Here is a 20,660-nt window from a genome sequence, read left to right on the forward strand (position 1 = left end):
AACATACCTTTTCCCCTTTTTCTTTAGAGGGCCGAGTTTGACAAAGCAACCGCCCTATGGGAAAATACCTTTAGAACATACCTTTTCCCCTTTTTCTTTAGAAAAAACCTTTAAAACATACCATGGTTCATTTGTGCTTTCCATATTTACCCAGTGGGCGATAAGAATCTTCTATGGAATTGGATCGGCCATCTCCAGATTAATGAAGAGTACAAATACCTGGGCTTCAGAGAAATTATTTATCATTTACTCTTTGAACTTTTAGATTGACCTCCCACATTACCATGCAAACACCATGACTAGACACTAAACATCATCTATTTAGGCTCGTGCCTCGCATAGTTCAAGTGCTCCAAAAAGTCTATCCTACCATTACTAACAATATAAGACATTACTCAATCCATAATGCAACTCAATCTAAAATGCAATTAATTGTCTCAACACCAATAAGAAAAATACAGCATGTATTTTGAAAACAAAAAACACAAACAAGTCTAAGAAAATCAATCTCGTCTGGATATCTGAAACAACATTCTCGCGACCTAAGTAGCAATTCTAAATTTCAATTACACTCAATACAATATGCTATAGGGAGGGGTAAAGCACACAGCTCTGTTGGCTGAAGTAAATATTAGTGAACTTGCAACCACTTCTTTGTGCCAAATGAAGTTCTTTTAACTCGTACGCAGATCCTGTTAAAGATACGATATATTTGCAGGTTTCATAAGAACAGCATTAGAAGATCATGAAGGCGACTGAGGCAGAGGTATTACAGGAAGCATAGGTAGAGAGGAATTGCAGAATTATGAAGCACCTACCTGAAAATCTACTATGTATCAGGTGAATATTACTCATGTAGTGAGAGTGAGATCCTTGAAGTACTCGTGCTTCAGAGCGTGTCGAGCTGTGATTCTCTTACTTGGGTCTAAGCTAAGCATTCTCTGATAACCAAGGTATTAATTGGGAGATTAGTGACAAGGGGCTTAATTTGGCCACAAGGGGAGGATAAGTAATAAAGGAGACACATCAACTCAGTGAAAACATAGTAACTTTATCGGCATAATCTGATCAGAGTGGCATCATCATTCAGAAACTGATGTTAATTTCCATTTTCCAGGGAGGGAAGGCTAGTTGGATACCAGCACTTGCTGAGATTTAAGTGAATCTAAATACTTCAAATATGTTGAATATACTACGAACAATAGAAAATAATATCAGATATGAGATATGTTCATTGTGCATATATATCAATTTTGGTAGGACTTACTGAGAGAAGATCAATCCCTGGAGCTTCAAGATTCGGAACTACTGTTGCCAGATCCTGCAAAACAGAAATCCAATTACATGTCTTTTAAGAGCAACTTAAAACATGATAATTGTGTCATGGCACTGAACAGTGCCACAAGCCCAAATTGAACATTGTTTTAATCAATTTGGAGTTGTTTCACATTCAATGATTTATCCAAAAGACAATCTCATAGATCTTGTCCGGTAGGACATAAAGAGGAGAGATTCTTTTTCTTCTCAATGAACCAAGAAAATGTTGGATAAACAATCTGTTACCGAAGATTTTTGGGACTTAGCTGAATTTAAAATTACAGAATTTAAATTCAACTTACAATAGAGATGATCTGAGCGCATAATCTCAGGCTGCTAGCAGGAACTGGTTTCTGCTATATGCAAAAGAGCGGCAGATCTGTGTTGCCGAGCGGGCAGATTGGCCGAGCGGCAGAGCAGCACTAGCGGACGAGCCGATCAGAAAGGCCGACCGGGCCGACCGGGCGAACAAAGAAAGGCCGACCGGACAAAGTAGTCGTCCGATCAGAGAGACAGAGAGTCGACCACATGAGTAGACAGGCCTACAGGCCAGTCGGGCGGACAAAGAGGCAGATCGGGCAAGCTGGTGTCGGTCGGGCGAATAGACAAGCAAGTCGGCCGAAGCAAAACAGGTCGGGTGAGAGGCAGACCGGGCGGACAGACAGGTCTGGCGAGAGGCAGACCGGGAGGGTAGACAGGTCTGGCGAGAGGCAGATCGAGCGGACAGACAGGTCTGACGAGAGGCAGACCGAGTGGACGGACAGGTATGGCGAGAGGCAGACCGGGCGGGTAGACAGGTCTGGCGAGAGGCAGACCGAGCGGACGGGCAGGTCTGGCGAGAGGCAGACCGAGCGGACGGACAGGTCTGGCGAGCATACATGCCGACCGGGCGAGCAGACAGGTCGGGCGAACAGACTGGCCGACCGAGCGAGAAGACAGGCCGACCGGACGAGCAGACAGGCCGACCGGGCAAGCAGACCGAAGCCTGATATTAACGTAGTTTCCTTGACGGCAGTGCTTCGAGGTTTACTCGGGTCGTCTGTTTCCCAAGATACAACGGTTGACCGTGATTCCACCAAGCACTAGTGGTCACGGCGAATTGAGTGTCACTCGAATGCTATCACGGCACTCTGCCGAGCAGGAGTTGCTTGACAGAGGATGAGAGTACGGAGGTGGAGAGCTTCTGCTTGTGTTGCTGTCTATCTTCTACCTGTGATCGCAGCCTCCTTATACAGGAGCTCAGATCAACGACAGTGTTAATGGTTGATTAATGACCATTACTTGCCGAGTAGTGAAACGCCCACCGTTTCACTCATTATCGCTCGACCGTTTTGATTATGCATTAATCTCGACTTCAATGCATTAGTTACACAGCAGCAAAAGGTTGGTTGTTCCACTTGGGCAAATTTTGCCCCGGCCGGTCCGACATTCGGCGCGCGCAAGTCGTGCCCGCACACGAGTCAACATGGTTCAGTGCAATCCGAGCCCTGGATTTGCACCCCCCTGCGCACCCACACGTAAGAGAGAGTCTCTCCCCATGCATTTGTTTACATCCTCAATGCATGTGAAACTAACCAACATGCCTTGAAACTTTCAATGTGGGACTAAAGTCCCATTCACAATGGATCTTCTATCCTCTTCCACCTCTTCTCCATTCACACATATTCAACAGAAAACACCACATTGTTGAATCATGGATCCTTAGAATGAATTTGTAGGCCAAGTAGTAACAAATCACTCGCTTTCTTTCACTTATCCTATTAATGTGTTGTGGGGGAAGTGAAAAAGATTAAGCAACCACTCGTGAATGATTTTATTCACTTACAATTCACAAGGCCAACATGTGCAAGAAAAGAAAATTATCCTTAATTAAATACCTGAGGCTGCCACTTGGGGAAAGCAGACTTGAAATCGGGTAGTGAAGTAACTCCTGGCCATGTCCCTTCATTTGGGGTACCCAATATGCTGCAGAGGAATAAAATAGGTGCAAAGATTAAGCACGAGGAACCGATACCAGAAGTTAAGACGAGCATTTTCAACATTTCACTAATAACAAAACCTGAATATCTTAAACAATTCATCAATCTCAGAATCTCCAGGAAATAATGGTCGTTGATTCACCATTTCAGCAAAAATACACCCCACTGACCACACATCAACAGGCGTAGAATAGTGTCTGGATCCAAGGAGGATTTCCGGAGCTCTATACCAGAGCGTCACAACCTGAAAGATCAAACATAATAACAATAGAGATATACGAGAATTTGAAAGCCTTTCATTGATAACATCTAAATGACCTGTGAGGACATAGCCTGAATAAAATTGAATACACAGAAGGTTCTAAGACCTGTATGTCAGGCTTAGCCTACGACTGCACAAAATAGCTAGAGATGACCTTGTGAAATAAAAACATTGTTAAATCTTTTTGCAATTGTGTTGTTGCTAAAGGATTGGAAATTTAAAAGCCCCTGAGTCATTATGCTTTGCTGAATTCAGAAGCTCCTCAGCATGCCAAAAGAAGCCCAATGAATACAGCATTTGGTACATCTAATCAGCTCCTAGAATGCCCCATGATCTGCACAACATTGATAAAGGGGGCAATGGTGCATAGTTACCATGCAAATAGGTTATCATGATAAAGCTACTATAGTCTTGATTCCTGAAAATATATGTTGTGCAATATGTAGGGGAAAGAATTAGAATCACATTCCTACAATATGGTTTGTTGAACCAAATGTCATTTAAAATGTCTGGCAAGAGGCCATACTGCATTATCATCAAGTGGAAATCTTTAGTGTTCTGACCAAAACATACCTTTCTTTTGATTATTCATAAATAATGGTCATATTGCCTAAAATAATGTGAAATATTCCTATTTGTGTTACGTCAGATATTCTTTTAATATAACATACTAATCTTATATAAGTATAAAAAGTGAAGGCCAAAATATGTTATATAACATGAAAACCAAAACATTAAAGCAACATTCTCAATAGTGTTGAACCAATTTTCATGGCCTTCAATGATGGCAAGTTTAATTTCAAGAGAACCAAATGTACAACCTCACATGCCTATCTATTTAATCAACAGAGATTCTAGAAATGTGGTTCTTTATGGGGGCTTCAATGCCCATGAATCAAATGAACTCTTACCGCAAAATAATTGCCACATGTCATAGAAGAATAAGCTTAAGTTGCTAAAAGGTAAATCTTCATTTCCATGGAAATATTGATAATAAAAACATAACTTTAAAGAAAGCTTCAAGTATATATTTAAAGGTGATAGTAAAAGCAATATAATGCAAATTAGCACCTCATGTGTGAGCGTCCGAACAGGAATGCCAAAAGCTCTAGCCAGCCCAAAGTCTGCAAGCTTCAATACATTTGTTCTTCGATCAATCAAGAGATTTTGCGGTTTTAGATCTCGATGAAGCACCCTATGGGAATGACAATAGGAAATGCCACGAAGTATCTGATACAAGTAAGTCTGCAGATGAAGCAATTAGAGATGAACACCTTAGATTTAGCCGTAGAAACCAGAACATATTTCTTAGATCCAGTACATAATGATATAGCATAGACAAATAAAAAGAACTTCTAGTTGTGCATAGAACTGTGAATTTTCTGCAAACTCATTCTCATGCAATTCGTCGACATGGTAAATTTTAGTAGCATTATCACAAGCATCAACATTATGAGTCTCCCATCATAAGCCAGTGAACTCTAACCTTGAGGAATACATGTGTTTTTAGAAAGTTAAACATTGACCAGAGAAGACATAAACATTTTAAGAGACAGACCAAGGAAATGAATTCACAAACATATTTTGTTCAACAAAGCCTTGAACTCCCTCAGCATATCTCATTAAGCTAAACCTCACCAAGATGATTTTGCCAACCAATGTCCATACCAAAAATTATTTGTAAGTGATTAATGAGTCTAAATCCAAGAAGACAGAGAAGAAACTCACTTTGACTAGTCGTGGATCTTTAGCAAATTCTGGGCAAGAGTCCATGAATTTCTTCAAGTCTAAGTCAAGATACTCAAATACTAAATAAACTCTTTTCTCAGTGTGGACTACATCCTGCAACCTGTCGTGCCAATAGAATTACTAAATCACCCTAAAGTATAATACAAAGATCAGAATGTAATGTCCAATTGAACTGACTTATCAGATCCATGCTTATGAGTATCCTACAACCTTCAGATAACCATGAACCATCATCTTTTTAGAGGAAGAACACAAGAGCCAGACCCTAGAAGAATGCCACCTCAATTTGATAGGCAATTCATACAGTTCTATTCTATCATATGCCCATAAAGTTCATCCTCTTGAGCAATATAGGTTTTACATTTTGCATAATAGACCGCTGGTCAATTGCAAGCATTTCCTAGTAAATGAAATAAACCAGTAGATAGATTCTAATGTGACCCTCAGAAGTTACGTTTATACTGCAGGCGTACACGCAGAAAGCGAAAGGAAGAAGCATAATAAGATTAGGTCGATTACATGTGAAAACAACTATCAAAATCCAAAGATGTGAAGAGAAATGACCGAAGAGAGGGACCTGACAACATTGCTATGCTGCATTTCCTTCAGGAGAGAGATCTCTCTGATTGCAGTACTTGAAACCCCCTTTTCTTCATTCTTCAGCCGAATCTTCTTCAGAGCAATCGTCTCGTTAGTGAGACGATCCCGAGCCCTGTACACCACCCCATAGGTCCCCTCCCCAATCTTCTCCACCTTCTCATACTGCTATCAATCCGCCACTTTACGACCATAAACAAAAGGCATCAAAAACTTTTATTTGCGAGAAGCGCTCACCTGGTCCATTCAAAATGGTGGAAAGCGACTCTCCTCCCGGAATTCGGAGAGCAGGAAATCGAAATCTAGCGATAACAGTCAAGTGAAAAAGAAAGAATATTTATACAAGATTGGCAAAAGGAAGCACATTTGCACCAAAACCCTAATTCAAACATTGTTTCGAAAGCAGAACTGCACAAGACTGACGCAAGAAACAAACCACAGATAAAAAAGAACAAGAACAAGAAATCCTACCCACAAAATCACGGGGGAAGCAGGAACACTGACGGAGGCTGATCGAGCAAGTGCGATCTGACTCCAAATCAGTGAAAGGTTGGAAGATGGATAGGGGAAGGGCGAGGAGGGGCCGTGAGAGGTAGAACGGTGGCGGGAGAGCGAGACGGAACAAGCTCGCTTCAATCTGTAGGGGAAAGCGATCCGCTGTCCCAACCACATCAGGAAACCTGGTAGAATTATCAAGTGGGCCCCAGAGTGAAACGTTCGACATGCTTACCTAATTTACCTGCATTCCATAAGCCGCGGCCCCTCCGATGGATCGAGGTACCGTAAGGTGTATGTATTGGAAGCGGTGACATCATCCGACGTGTCATTTTCCTGTGCTTCGGTTAAGAACTCGGGAGGAAAGTAGGGGACGGCAATCTGCTGTGCCAACCGACAAAAAATTGTCTACGTTTGGTAGGGTGTGTAATCTATCTTGTAATATAATCAAGATTATATTACAATATTGATTATTTTATTTGATTTAATTTTAAATTTATAATGTAATATAATTTGGATTACAAAAGATAGTGAAGTTTTGTAATCTAGATTACAAAGTAAATACTATGTAATCAGATTACATTACGATGTCACCGTTTAATCAAAATTTAAATGTCGAATATACCCTTAGTCTACCGTCGCCGCTGTCCACTATCGTCGGTTGCCACCGCCCAACGCCGTCGGCCCTGCCTGCCGGCGACCACCGTCGACCACCACCGGGGACCACCGTCGGCCGCCACCGCCTTTGTCGTCGCCGCCGACGGCCGTCGCGGTCGCCGATTGCCGGTGGCGACCGTCGGTGGAGGAGGCCAACGACGACTGTCGTTGGTTGCCGCAAGTTCCGACGGCCGTCGGTAGAGGTCGCAAGATATTTTTGTCATTTTATAATAAGAAGAATTACATTTCTTATAAAAAATAATGGACACCAAACAAAAGAATATAATAATCCTTGTAATAAAAAATTACATATATTAAATTACCAAACTTAGTAATGTAATCAAGATTACATTACATTACATTACATTACAAATTTAATTACAATACAAACAAGATTACATTGCACCCAACCAAACTTAACAGCAAGTAGACCAAAGGATCTGTGCTTACTCTCTTGCGTTCCATATGCCACAACACTACCGACTCAATCTCACACGGAAGTTTTTCATTGACACCGACATAAATTAAGAAGTGCTTGTGACATAAGTCATAGTTGTGAATTGAATCGTGAATATTTGGAGAACAATCTAAATATTCTACCATGACACAATCAATCAATTAACATCCCAATTTTATTAATAATTTAATCATCTATATAAATTTAACTCTAGTTATCCAAGGAGTCATGATTAAATTTTCTAATAATAGAACAGAGATTTTAGAGTTCGAGACACTGACATATTATTAAGAATGTTTTTCTTTAATAAATAACAGATTTAAAAATATTTACTGTTAGAATAAATCTTCATGTATACTTCCTTCCTATTATCATCATACTAAGCCTAGAGTGATAGAGGTGCAACAATTATTTTTTTAGCGTGTACTAGGCATCTAGTCCTTCAATCCCATTAATTATAAGGATGATCGATCTAATCTTATGAAAATTTTCTACATCCCATTAAAGTAAATGTGAAAACTCATGGGGGTTAACAATCTAACATCCTAAGTTTGTCATTCCACCGGAGGAAAATACTCTGCAGTATATCGTAATTAAGAATCAAATCATGAATACTAAAGAGACTCTATGGACATTCTATCACTTCACCATAGCTTGATAGTAAGAGGTACAATAATTGTGATGCAAAAAGATAATAACACTCACCTCAAGCACCCTTCCACTGTTTGGCCCAAGATCTTATGGAAGAGAGGTAAATCACGATACTAAGCGGTCTCCTAGATTGAAAAAAAACTTATTTCTAATGGAATAAATCCTAAGGGATTAACTCTAACAACAATTATGGCAAAAAGAGGCGAAGCGCTTGCCCCAGCGCCTTCACTAGTCCGTCTCAGGATCAATATAGAAGAGGTAAATCACGGTGACTAAACAGGCAAATGTATAGAGGGTGAGTTACATTGGGTGTAGGGATTTATACTCCACTAACCCCTAGATTTGACTCTAATACCTTATATTACAAACAACCATCTACTTACTACCTTAGACATGTGGGAACTACTTTGTCAATAATTGTGTGTGTACTAAAAGTGGATGAGGGCATTCAACGTGTTAATTTTTTTTATATCCAATTTTTGCATCGATTAATCTTAAACATAACTTATTCAATTCAATGAAAGTTTTCCATTAACCATCACAATAAAAATAAAAAAAATACTCATAAAGGCCCGTCTAAACAGATAATTTTCTTACACTAGAAAAAAACCTCAACAATATGTTGTGGCTAGAATTCGAATATTCACCATCTGATTCACTATTTAGATGTCTAATCACTATAACCTGAGCATCCGATGTGTTACTTTTTGTGAAATACAGTCAATAGACAAATCACGTGTTAATTGAACGACCTTGATACTTAAAGTTGTAAACCAACGACTCAACTCAAGTTTTATAATGTTTAAATTTATTTAATAAGATATTAAATCAAATATAAAACTAATTAAATTATTAAAATTATTATTCAAATTTGATTTATTTTTTAGGAACTTATTTAATTATTTAAAATTATTTATAATTTTAATTTTCTTTAATTTATTATTAAATTTGATAATATAAATTTATTTATTCATTTTAAAAAATATTTATTTATTTATTATATTCATGAATATTATTTATGAATACACGTGTTCAATATTTTTATTTAATTTAATGAATTATTTAATTGATTTATATATATTGAATAAATATATATAAAATTTTTATCTAGTCTAATATTAAATTTGGTCATGAATCAATATCAACATACTCCATCTATATTTCACACTCTCATAGTGAGATATTATAAACATAAAATAAATTTACTTTAAATAAATATCAATAAAGGTTAATTAGGATTTTGTAGCATTAAATTGGAATATTGAGATTTCATGGGTTGTTTTAGAAAAAAATCATGCACGCTTTGGTTCGAGTTACTCGGGGCCGATATGAACCAAGTTGAACCGGTTCAGTGGATTGGTTTGGTTAGGTTTTCGGGGAGATTAAAGTCCCTGCTTCCTCCCGTTCGGCACGAATCCAGTTCACCGCCGGCGCCGCTTGGAGCCAACTTCACCCACGACGGAACGCCTCCCTCCTCCTCCTTCAATTGACGCAGCTCCGCCACCGAATTTTCGTCATTTCTCCGAACCCCTCTACTTCCTACGATCGGAGCAGAAGAGCGATCCTCGATCGAAGCTTTCTCTGTCCCCTTCGTCTCAAATTTCTTGCTCCTTTTTTTACGACCGCTAGATCCGCCGCCGCACACCGCACCTCACGGATCGTTGGTCGCTTCCTCTTGTCTTTCCTTTCTGAGTTTTGCTGGTGATTGAGTACGATTGTAATAGTGAAGAAGTGCTTTAATGATTCATAGCCGTTTTGGCAAATCTCTGCACAGAGGTATGTGTCATGCATTGACATGCCTAATTCTGTGGGAAGTCCCGATATTGCCTTGTTTATTCACCTGCCTGTTATTGTTTGTATAGTGCCTTTTGAATGGATTTGCGTTGAGCATAAGCATCACGTTAGTTAAGTTTGTAAGCTGTTACTTGTGTTAGTTGCATTATTTTTTATTACTATTTACATGCTTATATCATACATGTATTATGTTGCTCATGTTTTTAGTTATTGTAGTGCAGATAGTTAACCTGGCGGTCACATGATAACCTATAATAGAATATAATAACTGAATAGTATTTCTTATGATTGTGGATTATAAAGAGAATGCTATACTGTTGATGAGAACTTTAGCCTGTTAGGATGATGATGGACCACATAACATATTGTACCACCATTTTTTTACACTCCAACCATACTTGTCCTGCGGATGAGGGTGATGGACCATGTAACATATTGCAGATGAGAAAGTTTACACTACCTTTGATAGTCATGCACATGCACATGTTGGAGTGTAGGTGAGTCCCACTCTACCACAGAATGGGAGAGTGTAGGGGTTCATGCCCATTGGATGGACCCGACTCACTCAATGATTGGAAAGTAGTAATTTAATATGGGGTATTTTTTGTAGCTAGTAGATTTTTTTTTTTTGCAATTTTTTGCATAGTAATATTTTATTGGTTACCTTATAATTATTCGCCATATTTCTTGAGTTGCTCAATTTTCTATACTAACCTTTTCCTTTGTTACTCCAAAAATACAAGTGGAAGTTATTTTGGGTTGGTTAAAGATTTGGCCATGGGTAAATGTAGGTTTTGAGGATATTTTACAATGTATTTCATAGCTTTTGTGCTTTATATTTTCCATCATTAGTTTATTGCTTACCAATGTGTTTAGAATTTTTTTGCATGTATCAATTTTTATGCCACCTTTATCCTGTTGCTAGTGTGTCATAACTTTTCTTTAATGTTCATCAATCTGTTCATTTATTGTTTATTTAAGACCTTTAATTAATTATGCAAAGGTCATTTTCTTTTGGTTCTTCTTTATAAAGGGTTAAAAACAATTTATTAAACCATTATATGTGATTCTTTTCAATTAGTTGGTTGGCCAAGTAGGTACTGGGGTAATTGTTGTGTGGCCATACCTACAGCCATGGAGATCAACTTTGGGCATGATATATTGGCAATCAATCAAGTACCAATTCTCATGTTGTGCAGTTGAGCTAGCTAGAGGCCTATTGCAATTAAGTAACCAACTAAATCCCTAAATTAGTTTAGATTATAAGCAAAGCTAGCGGAATGTGTATCATTGTGCAGTGTGTTAAAAGAAATGTTAAGCTTTAATCATGTTAGAATAGTCTAAATAGCATATTAAGTTATGTATATTTCACGAAATTTATCACTATAAAGAAAGAAATAACAGCTAGCAATTAATATTACTAAACATGCAACACACTATTTATAGCAAATAATAAGCAGTAACATATTTGCATGCCATAGTGTATATGTACAAAAGAAACAAGAGTTGATATAGAAAAACAAGATAAACAACTAAAAGCAAAAGATCTAACAGTTCTTCCTCTGTCAACTATAATTTCCAACGAAGGTCCCCTTACATACCCACAAAGCACCACAACTTGAGTTTATTCATGTCCAATTAAGGTATAATACTTAGCATGGTAGCAACCAAGAACCCTGTACATTCTATTATAGTTTTGCTTTAGAATTCATCAATTTAGTTTATTCATATCCAATAAGTCTTGAAACTATATCAGCATGGACAGACTACTGATATTATATCATTTTAGTTTTTAAAATACTGAAATTCAAACTTGCTAGCACCACAACCACTGGCATCCAAATAATGACTCTTAGATCCCTACTCTTCATTTTAGGCAGTAGCTGTACGGTTTGAAATTGCCAAGATTCTACCTATAACACTTCGCAATTACCTCTAAGATTTATAGAGCTATGCTCTAATATTTCATTTATAATCATTTTGTTTGTCTATGCTATGGATTTCATCCATTCAGTTTTAATTACCTTTTATCATTAAACCAAGGTAATATATTTTTGGATGGGATTGACAACATGGAGGGATGTGTGGTGATAGATCGAACTATTTCTAGATCTGGTCTCCATCAAGTTTTTCCCCACTTTGTAGGTTCTCCTCAATGCAAAATATTCTTGCAATTGTATCTATGTAAAAGGAAAAATACACAAGCACAATTTTAACAATGATTCACCCTCTAAACCACTACGATAGCAGCACTAGTGTTGAAGGATGACTCTAATAGTGAGAGTAAGGATTCTACCTCTTTTGCATGTTTGAGGACATTGCCACTAGTACAAGGCCATTATTTGTTTGCTAATAGCACATGAATTATTGTCCAAATTGAAGAGAATACCAGTGTTAAGACTAGTCCAACATATAAGAAAACTCAGGGTCTTACTGTTGGATAACTTGCAAGGTTGCTACAATAGATGCAGACACAATAAGGCAGGAACCTGATGGATCTTTTATTCAGTGTTGTCAAAATCAAGAGTTTAGGTAAAATCGTTAGAGCAGTCATAAAATCGGATCGTAAAATCGAATCGTAAAATCGCAAGATTTTATATCATTCTTTAAATCAATTTTAAAAGAAACATGATATATTCTTTTTAATTGATCATTAAATATTTTAATCCAAATTATAACATAAATTTACATATAGAACATTTTAATTCATATAATCATAAACTACTCATAATTTTAAACTTTTAAACAACCAAATACTTGCCATGAAAACACAATATAAACATAAATTCAAGTCTAAAGCTTAAGTCCAAAGATAAATAAAACACAAGATAACAAATTAATATAAATCATTAATAGACAAGTGCAAATCTAAAATAATCCCAAAATGATATCGTTTTGTCCAAAATGGTTCCTTTTTATTAATGACACAAAATCGATAAAATTATCTCAAAAATCATGTTTTTTACAAGTTTAAATGCGATTTTACGATTTTGATCCGATTTTACTTTAATACACGATGTTATCACGATTTCACTCGATTTTCATAAGTAAACTCGTGATTTTGTATGAGTTTATGAGTCAACTCACGATTTTGATAACATTGCTTTTATTGGCTACCTAATAATGAAGGTATACATGACTTGTTAGAAAACCTTCTAGTTGTTTTAAAGATTATGACATCCATAAGGCTTAGCTGACAATCAACAGATTTGACTTGATTTTGTGTCACACATCCATAAGAAGCACTCATTTATTTTGGGTCAGTGATAGAGAAAAATGAGGCCCGATTGTGCAGGAGAAAAGCAGGGCTTGGTTTCACTCACTGCTTATGGAGAAATGCAAGTTAACTATGATTTGACTTGGATCAGGTGAAAAGAGGTGCTCATAGTTGCAAGGATGACTCAGGGAGTACTTGTGTGATGAGGAAATGTTGGCAAATGGAATTGGAGAGCAATCCAAGGATTTAGAAGATGAACTTGGGTGAGGAGTGCCTTGCTATTTAAAGGAGGGGATTGCCTTTCTACACCCATTGGTTGAGTCCTATAAATCTGTAAAAACATAGTTAGTCTCCTTTCTTTGAGTTGGTGGTGTGTGACACAAATGTGGGAGAGAGCAGTTGTGGCTGCTCACCTTAGTGGGAGGACTAATTCCTCTTTGCTTATGTGAGAATTAGGATGGGACGAAGATAAATTGGGTAATGAGTTTTGATCTTGAGATTGGACTATTAGGTCAGGTTTTGTAAATGGTGTAATTGCGAGTGAATAAGTGATAGTTTAGTTAGTTGAGAATTGAGTTTTAGCCACCTATATAGTTTACTATCTGGCTTGATTTGTGTCATACTAGGCCACTTCTAATCCATGAGAGACCCAAATAATAAGCTTTTATTTTATATGTAGATTTAACAACCATTTTCATTAAATTATATTTTTTATAACTATTTACAGATAACTATTTACAGTTGGCAATATGGATCTTATAACTCCAATAAGCTTTGTTAAATAAAAATAATATCATTAGTAATATTAAAATTAATTAAACTATTTTTTATTTATTAATATTTTCTTTGGTCATTCACACTCTATTACACCTTCCACTCTAATAAATTAACTCATTTAAATATATTATCTATCGACCAATTTTTACTATGCCTATTATTTTTAGCAATTCCACCCACCTATCTTAGTGTATCATCTCTTTTACATTAACCCAATAACTCAACATTTATTTATAAATTATGGCAAGTTGTGCCATAGCCTATAATTTTCCTTTTAGCCTAAGGGGATCATGACAATTATCTAACATTATATATTTTCCTCTCTATTTTGACTCCCCAATCATTTTCTTATTATTTATATTTTGATCAATATCTTTTTCTTGTTGGATTATATATTTGAGATACCTAAAACTATTATTGGCAAGACATTATCCATCCATATAGACTCTTTTATCATTTTTTTTTCTGTTTTGAAACTACATTTTTATATATTTATTTTTTATTTGACTTATTTTAAATTCTTTAGATATTTTCTACCATAACTCAAGATTTAAATTTAATCTAAATAGAAGATTGATTATATTATAGTTGATTATATCATAGTTAACATAATGGGCCAATACCTGTATAGATTGCTCGAGCAGTAGCGATATTTGTAATGACTGATTCAATAATTGTTTAGAAATCGATATCTCACAAAAATTGAGAAGTTTATTAAAAAATTAGAAATTATAATTCATTAGGTAGAAATTAGTTAAAGAATATTAGAAAATTAATGAAATCTATTGAAATTTAATTGAATTGAGAATGAAAATGAAATAAAAATTTGATCAGATACTGATGATTTTAGAAAATTTGACTCATCAAGCCTTCCCTTTATTTATTACTTGATTCTTAGAGAACTTGCATAGGAAGTAGGGAGGAAGGAGGGAGTCTTTGTTGCCCTTGTAAATTGTTTAGTCTTGCCATAGCTTGAGATTCACCAGGGATCAAGGGTCAGTTGTTGTCGCTAATTAGACTTGACTCTATCTCACTCATTATCACTCAATACTCTCACTCTATTGAGGTTATTGTGAATTGAGATACTATTGTGCAGCAAGAGAGAACACAATAATGCCTCAATCAACATAACATGGATCCTAAAATCGTCCAACAAAAAATCACTGTGAATGTAACTAGGAACATGATTAAACCCTATAGGAACACAATAATACCTCAATCAACATAACATTTTCAGAGTGAATATTAAGATCAATTTGGGAAAACTTGTACTGATTAATAAATTTAAAAATTTGGATTCTATAATTAGACTGATTGATTCGATTAAATTGTAATGAGTAAAGGATAACCGACAGAACACAATAGAGGGATATAATCCATATAACAATCTTCAAATTGTGGCGAACAATTTGAGGATCATGATGAATAGTACACCTTAAGGAAGAGAGGTGTCTGTCATCTTGATTGGACAGAATATTTGTCTTAATCGTCAGTGTGGAAGAACTAACAATCAGGCTAGTCTGTTGCCATCTTGTTTTTATGACATTGTTGGTGGTTCTAACCATTTGATTGGGTAATTGAGAGGAAGTTGAGAATATTGTAGGAATCTCCAGAGAAATGGAGATTTCTTGGATGTTTGTTCTATAAATAATGGTTTCACTTGTGTTGGATCTCTTGAATTGTTGAGTATTGTTCTGAAAATAGATGTTCTTTCTTTCTTGGAATTCAAGCATGAAGGATACCCTATATTGGAATATAATCTCTGGTGATTCCATGGTTTGATTATTTATCTTTTTTACACGGATATTGATAACTGACAAAGTTTGTTTCAGGATGTCGATGTTGGAATTTCGAGCTGGGAAAATGTTTCTTGATGGCACTCGAGTGATACCAGACACTCGGAGGGGTCTTGTACGCATAGGAAGAGTATGATTTACTATTGGATCAGTTATTCCTTCTTTTATGTTCAATGCGTATAAAATATTTCTTATTCCTTTATCTTATCTAATACCAACTATATTTTTCATGTATTGAACTGTTAGGGTGAGGAAGGGCTAGTTCACTTCCAGTGGCTTGATCGGACGCAAAATATTGTTGAAGATGTATCCTGTGAAAACAAACATCAAACACTTTTAGCTTCTATCGGAAACTCATGTTATTTCCATTTCCAGCTAATGGATTATGCAAATACATCTCCAATTTTCTTTGTCTGATCAACAATGTCCTTAATTTATTTCACATTTATGAAGGAAATCATTCCCACTGTCTGCTATGCAACTATTCAAACATCCTTAATGTTGATAACTTCTCTAATAAAAAATGTTTTTTCAGTCCACTTGCCTTCTTGATGCATATCTGTAATGTTATAGAAGTTTGCTTGTTTATCTTGTGGTAGGTTTTGTTGTGTGGATATTATTGCACATTTCCTTGACCAGATAATAGGATCAGATTATTTTTCCAGATGAAGCAATTTTTGAGAAGGTTCATGTTTTGTGTGACTATTTACTTTTATTTGATTATGCTTGTTAAACTTTTATGATCTTCATAGTTAATTGTTAATTGCAACTTCAGGTGTCTCAATCATCAGACAGGGTGTACATTCTGAGGTTTAATTCTGATAGTAGGAAGTTTTTCTTTTGGATGCAGGTCAGCTAATTTATGTAATAAATTAAGGCAACTTGTATGTACACCCTTATAATTTCTACAATTCCATGCACTCCATTTCCCTCCTAAATTATCAACTATAGTCTGAAACATATCTCATTCATTCCCAATTAGTATAAGTAAGGGTACACATGTAATTTAACCCTTATTTATTCAAAATTTCCATGTATTATTCTGACCATATCTTTGGATTGCCAACTTCTAATTAATCTTAGGAGCCAAGAGCCGACGAGGATTCGCAGATCTGCACCTCTGTTAATTTCTACATTAACCAACCTTTAGGTAAGTCAGAATCATGGAGGCATACACGATGTTCATTCTGATTCACATTATCTACAGAGTTTACTTCACCAGATCTGATGGCAGAAGATGAGACTGAAGCTTCAGTACCACTGCAAATGTCTGACACAGGGGAGGATGATTTTTCATCCAGGTATTAGCATGATAAGGCACATATTAAGATACTTTTACCATTTTTATGAATAATTACATAGTTAAAAATTATGGAATTCACTGGTATATTCTTTGATAGATAATACGGAAAAAAGCAATGAGCATATGATTAAATAAAGTCAATTAGGAGACATGTTGAGTCTGCTGTATAACTTTGTATTACCGAATATGAAAAAAGGTTCCTAGCATGAGACGTTAACCTCTCTGTACTACCTAGTTGTTACTTGTCAGATGTAATTGACAATGGAAGACAGCTTGATTTAGCCATTGCTTTGAACCATTTGTCTCACTCTACAGTGATAATCTTTTGCATTGCCCTCTTGAGTAGTTAGATTATGGTTAAACCATTTAAGTTGCTCTTAAAAAACATGTTCCATTCTTTTTTGTTCTGTTAGTTGTGAATTGAGATGACAAAAGTAATGGAGAAGAGACTGAATTTGTCAATCTTTTCATGAGATCAAACTGACGTTTCATGGTTGAGTGAAGATTGTAAATATATAGGGAGCATTCAAGAAATGGCCAATTTGCTTTTCTAACAGTATTCATTTTAATATTTGGCAAAGTTTTTGTGTTGCCATTGCACCTATTCTTAGTAATGTATCTGTTTCAAGGCTCAACTGTCATTTATTTCGTGAAGCAATTGACTTCATTTTTTTCTGATACATAGAGCTGGAAACCTTGTTGATCATAATATGGCCAGCGAGCTAGGTGGAGAAGTTACTTCTTCTGGTGGACCGGTGCGGTTGGAGGATTTGCAGAGGATTCTAAGAAGCATCCAAACACCAGGTATTGTTGAATAATGATTCTCTTGTTAAGGTTTTTTTGGGGTTGGATGTTTTAGTTCCTGTCAATTATTGTGTGGCTCATCTCATGTTTGTGTTTCCAGATGCTGTTGAAGATCCCGATGCAGGTAAGTTTCTGACATGATTAGGTGTTGTACGATTAAATTGCAGTGCTTCTCACAATCAGAGTTTCAGGATTTGGCTTAGCTGATATTTTAAAGCCTGATTTGATCTTGCCTGTTGTCGAAACCTTGCCAGTTGAGCAACACTTTTCACAATACTTGCCTGAGGTGCCTACCGATCAGTAAATTTTGTGGATATGGTGATTTTGCTACGATCTCTTTTTTATTTTGGGATTCTATTTCAGGGCTCATGGACTCCTGCTGATCTCATGGAGCTGTTGCAGAGTCCACAATTCCACCAGCAAGTAGACACATTCACTCATGTAAGCATTGGTTTCTGTTGGAAAAAAGATAAGACCTTTCCCCCAGTTTCTCAGTGTCCTACTTTATTGTAAGCAGGTGATTCGAACAGGGCAGATAGATCTTTCGCAATTCGGAATCAACCCGAGCAAATGTAAGTATCTTCTTGTTTTGACTGCCATCCGTTTGCACAGTGACTATAACTAAGATTAAGCACATCATACGACTGGACTTGGTGGATTTTTTTTTTCCTAAAAATTGTGCTCTAATTAAATTGTGTATATTTTACTTTTTTGCATAGAAATTTACACATTTTTCTCAGAACAGATACCAGAGTTTGGATGATGTTAGAATCAAGAGTCCAATTATTTTAGCATGTTCTTTGTCACCTAGAACATACGGTAGTAGTACATTCAATATTGGAACACCTGCTGCAAAGCTCCTGCAGATTTTTCCCATGGAATGTTGTATCATGAGGACACGAAGAACCTGGCAATGCTTACAAAACTCATCTTCATCTATTTGTATTCCTCATTGATGAAAAAAAAAAATCTAGGAATATGCCGCTGCTCTCATCTGATTGAATTGTTTATTTTTTGGATCTCTTGTTTTATAGGGTTTGCTTTATGTTATGTTGAAGTGATGGCTAAACCTTATTTCACAACTCACGCAGACAAATTTACCGTTCTCTCTTTCCTGGAGGCTCTGGAGGACTCCGTGACAAAAACATCAGACACTGTCGGAGAAGAGACACAAAGGGATGGTAGTCGTGATGCCATGGATGAGAGCTGAAACCATCAATTTCATTGCTGTTGAACAAGTTTCTCATGTGCGGCTGTTTGGTAGTGGTCTGGGGAATTCTTTTTCAGTTTGATTCGACTATTCAATAGGGGATTTGGCTGTAACATTATACCTAATTTACAAACTTGGACTAGATGCATTCATCAATAAATTAATTTACTTGAGATTCAGATAAATGTTTAATCCTGGTAGTTAGTAGTTAATGGAAGCCTGTCATTTGCTTGTTGGATTTGATATCCACATGGTTTCATATGATTAGGTGAATTTGGCATTCAACATTGAATTTCTGATTTTATATTTCATCTAGGCATTGTCACTGCTGCTTTGGTAGGAGATCTCCAATCCCCTTCTCTACTTGTAGTTGGTGTCCCAAGTGATTGTGATGTTTAACAAAGCCTTTTTAAATTGTAGTGTTCTTGTATTCTTCAAGTTGGTGTTGGTGTTTTAAGCGGTTGTGCTTATTCTTGTTCTTTAAAAGGGGCACTCCATATCTACTATCATTGTTGGTGTCGGTTTCTTTGATGATTGGAAATGATCTAGGTTTTGGTGTGTGAATAAAAAATTAAAAATTTTGATGTGTGTATTTGAGTCGTATAGGACTTGGTGGAATACATATGGAGACGACTTAGCCACACCAATTCATCTCCATCTAAGTCTCAATGTACTTAGACATACATATCAAAGACAAATGCAAGACTTAGTTAACCTCTTTAAGTCTTGAGCTGAATCAACTTGGCCATGCCAAGTCACCATCACAACACAACTTGATCATGTCAAGTTACAAGCTCCATAAGCTTTATGTACTTGTTACCAAACCTTGCAAACGCCACACTCACATCATCATTACAATCAAATACCTAACGTAAAATCCTATGCCAAACACATCAAAACATGTTGGTCAAACCCGATTGCTTAGGACATGATTGCACCAATAGAGCAGCAAAGTATAATTAAGTTGGAAGAGGTGAACTTAGGTGAAGCATGAACAATGATATATTGAGTGAGTTGAGCATTTAGTGTATTCAAGGTATGAGTAGCTTGATAGGGAACAACCGTGATGGAGAAGGGGATGCAAGGTAAACTCTTAAGTGAGTTGAGAGTTAAGAGATTTGTCCTAGAGGATTTTCTTCGACTTAGGTGAAGACTTAACCATTAAGATAGTCATGGTCACCCATGTAGTCAACTCAAGTAAATCAAATAATGAATTGAATATTTTTTATTCATGACTTAGTCGACTAGATTATGGATTGATATAACATAAAGCCTACTGATGATAACTTTCAGTTGATTGATGACAATAGAAAAGCTAGAGATAATTATTGATGACCTAAGAACTACAATAAGCTAATGGGATGATGGTGGAATTTAGTAAATCAATTGAGATAGTCATTAATAGTCTAGGAGTTATATGATAAAAAGTAGTTAACAATGATAGATCCGCTAAATTGATCGACAATAGCACAATAAAATGGCAAAATAAAGCTAAAGATGATTAAAGCTTATGAAAGGGGACCAAGGGTAGCAATTTGCAACTAATGTTAATAATATTTTTTTATTATGAAATTTTCAATGTGAAACTAAAGTAT

The 20,660-nt window shown here is 36.3% G+C and overlaps 2 protein-coding genes across 8 annotated transcripts; one reads left to right on the forward strand and one right to left on the reverse strand.

Moving 5' to 3' along the window:
* Positions 1-741: 741 nt before the first annotated feature.
* Positions 742-6,196, reverse strand: LOC122024549 (cell division control protein 2 homolog A-like). The gene is made up of 8 exons (XM_042583203.1): positions 6,142-6,196; positions 5,885-6,069; positions 5,287-5,407; positions 4,630-4,803; positions 3,377-3,540; positions 3,195-3,282; positions 1,268-1,321; positions 742-941 (listed from the first exon to the last, which is right to left on the reverse strand). Exons 1-8 carry the CDS (start codon positions 6,148-6,150, stop codon positions 852-854), a joined length of 885 nt encoding a protein of 294 aa, XP_042439137.1. The 5' UTR covers positions 6,151-6,196; the 3' UTR covers positions 742-851.
* Positions 6,197-9,510: 3,314 nt separating this feature from the next.
* On the forward strand, positions 9,511-19,250 carry LOC122025244 (26S proteasome regulatory subunit RPN13-like). 7 transcript variants are annotated; one of them, XM_042584011.1, is made up of 14 exons: positions 9,511-9,940; positions 10,027-10,077; positions 15,785-15,878; positions 15,995-16,054; positions 16,395-16,433; positions 16,524-16,598; positions 16,832-16,898; positions 16,956-17,049; positions 17,737-17,855; positions 17,956-17,979; positions 18,047-18,141; positions 18,219-18,296; positions 18,373-18,427; positions 18,947-19,250. In XM_042584011.1, exons 3-14 carry the CDS (start codon positions 15,786-15,788, stop codon positions 19,063-19,065), a joined length of 918 nt encoding a protein of 305 aa, XP_042439945.1. In that variant the 5' UTR covers positions 9,511-9,940; positions 10,027-10,077; position 15,785; the 3' UTR covers positions 19,066-19,250. The 7 variants fall into 7 exon arrangements, with proteins under 7 accessions (XP_042439945.1, XP_042439947.1, XP_042439946.1 ...); XM_042584013.1 differs by having other exon boundaries at positions 10,027-10,068; XM_042584012.1 differs by having other exon boundaries at positions 10,027-10,064.
* Positions 19,251-20,660: the final 1,410 nt, after the last annotated feature.

Source organism: Zingiber officinale, chromosome 9B, assembly GCF_018446385.1.
Source record: "Zingiber officinale cultivar Zhangliang chromosome 9B, Zo_v1.1, whole genome shotgun sequence".
Classification (NCBI taxonomy): Eukaryota; Viridiplantae; Streptophyta; class Magnoliopsida; order Zingiberales; family Zingiberaceae; genus Zingiber; species Zingiber officinale.

Coding starts and splice junctions, on each gene's coding strand:
- LOC122025244 (XM_042584011.1), top strand. CDS start 15,786: ATGTCGATGTTGGAATTTCGAGCTGGGAAAATGTTTCTTGATGGCACT. Junction 17,980..18,046: donor TGTTGAAGATCCCGATGCAG/GTAAGTTTCTGA, acceptor TCAGAGTTTCAG/GATTTGGCTTAGCTGATATT. Junction 18,428..18,946: donor CGGAATCAACCCGAGCAAAT/GTAAGTATCTTC, acceptor CAACTCACGCAG/ACAAATTTACCGTTCTCTCT.
- LOC122024549 (XM_042583203.1), bottom strand. Junction 3,283..3,376: donor GAATTGTTTAAGATATTCAG/GTTTTGTTATTA, acceptor ATTCCTCTGCAG/CATATTGGGTACCCCAAATG. Junction 1,322..3,194: donor TCCCCAAGTGGCAGCCTCAG/GTATTTAATTAA, acceptor TCTGTTTTGCAG/GATCTGGCAACAGTAGTTCC.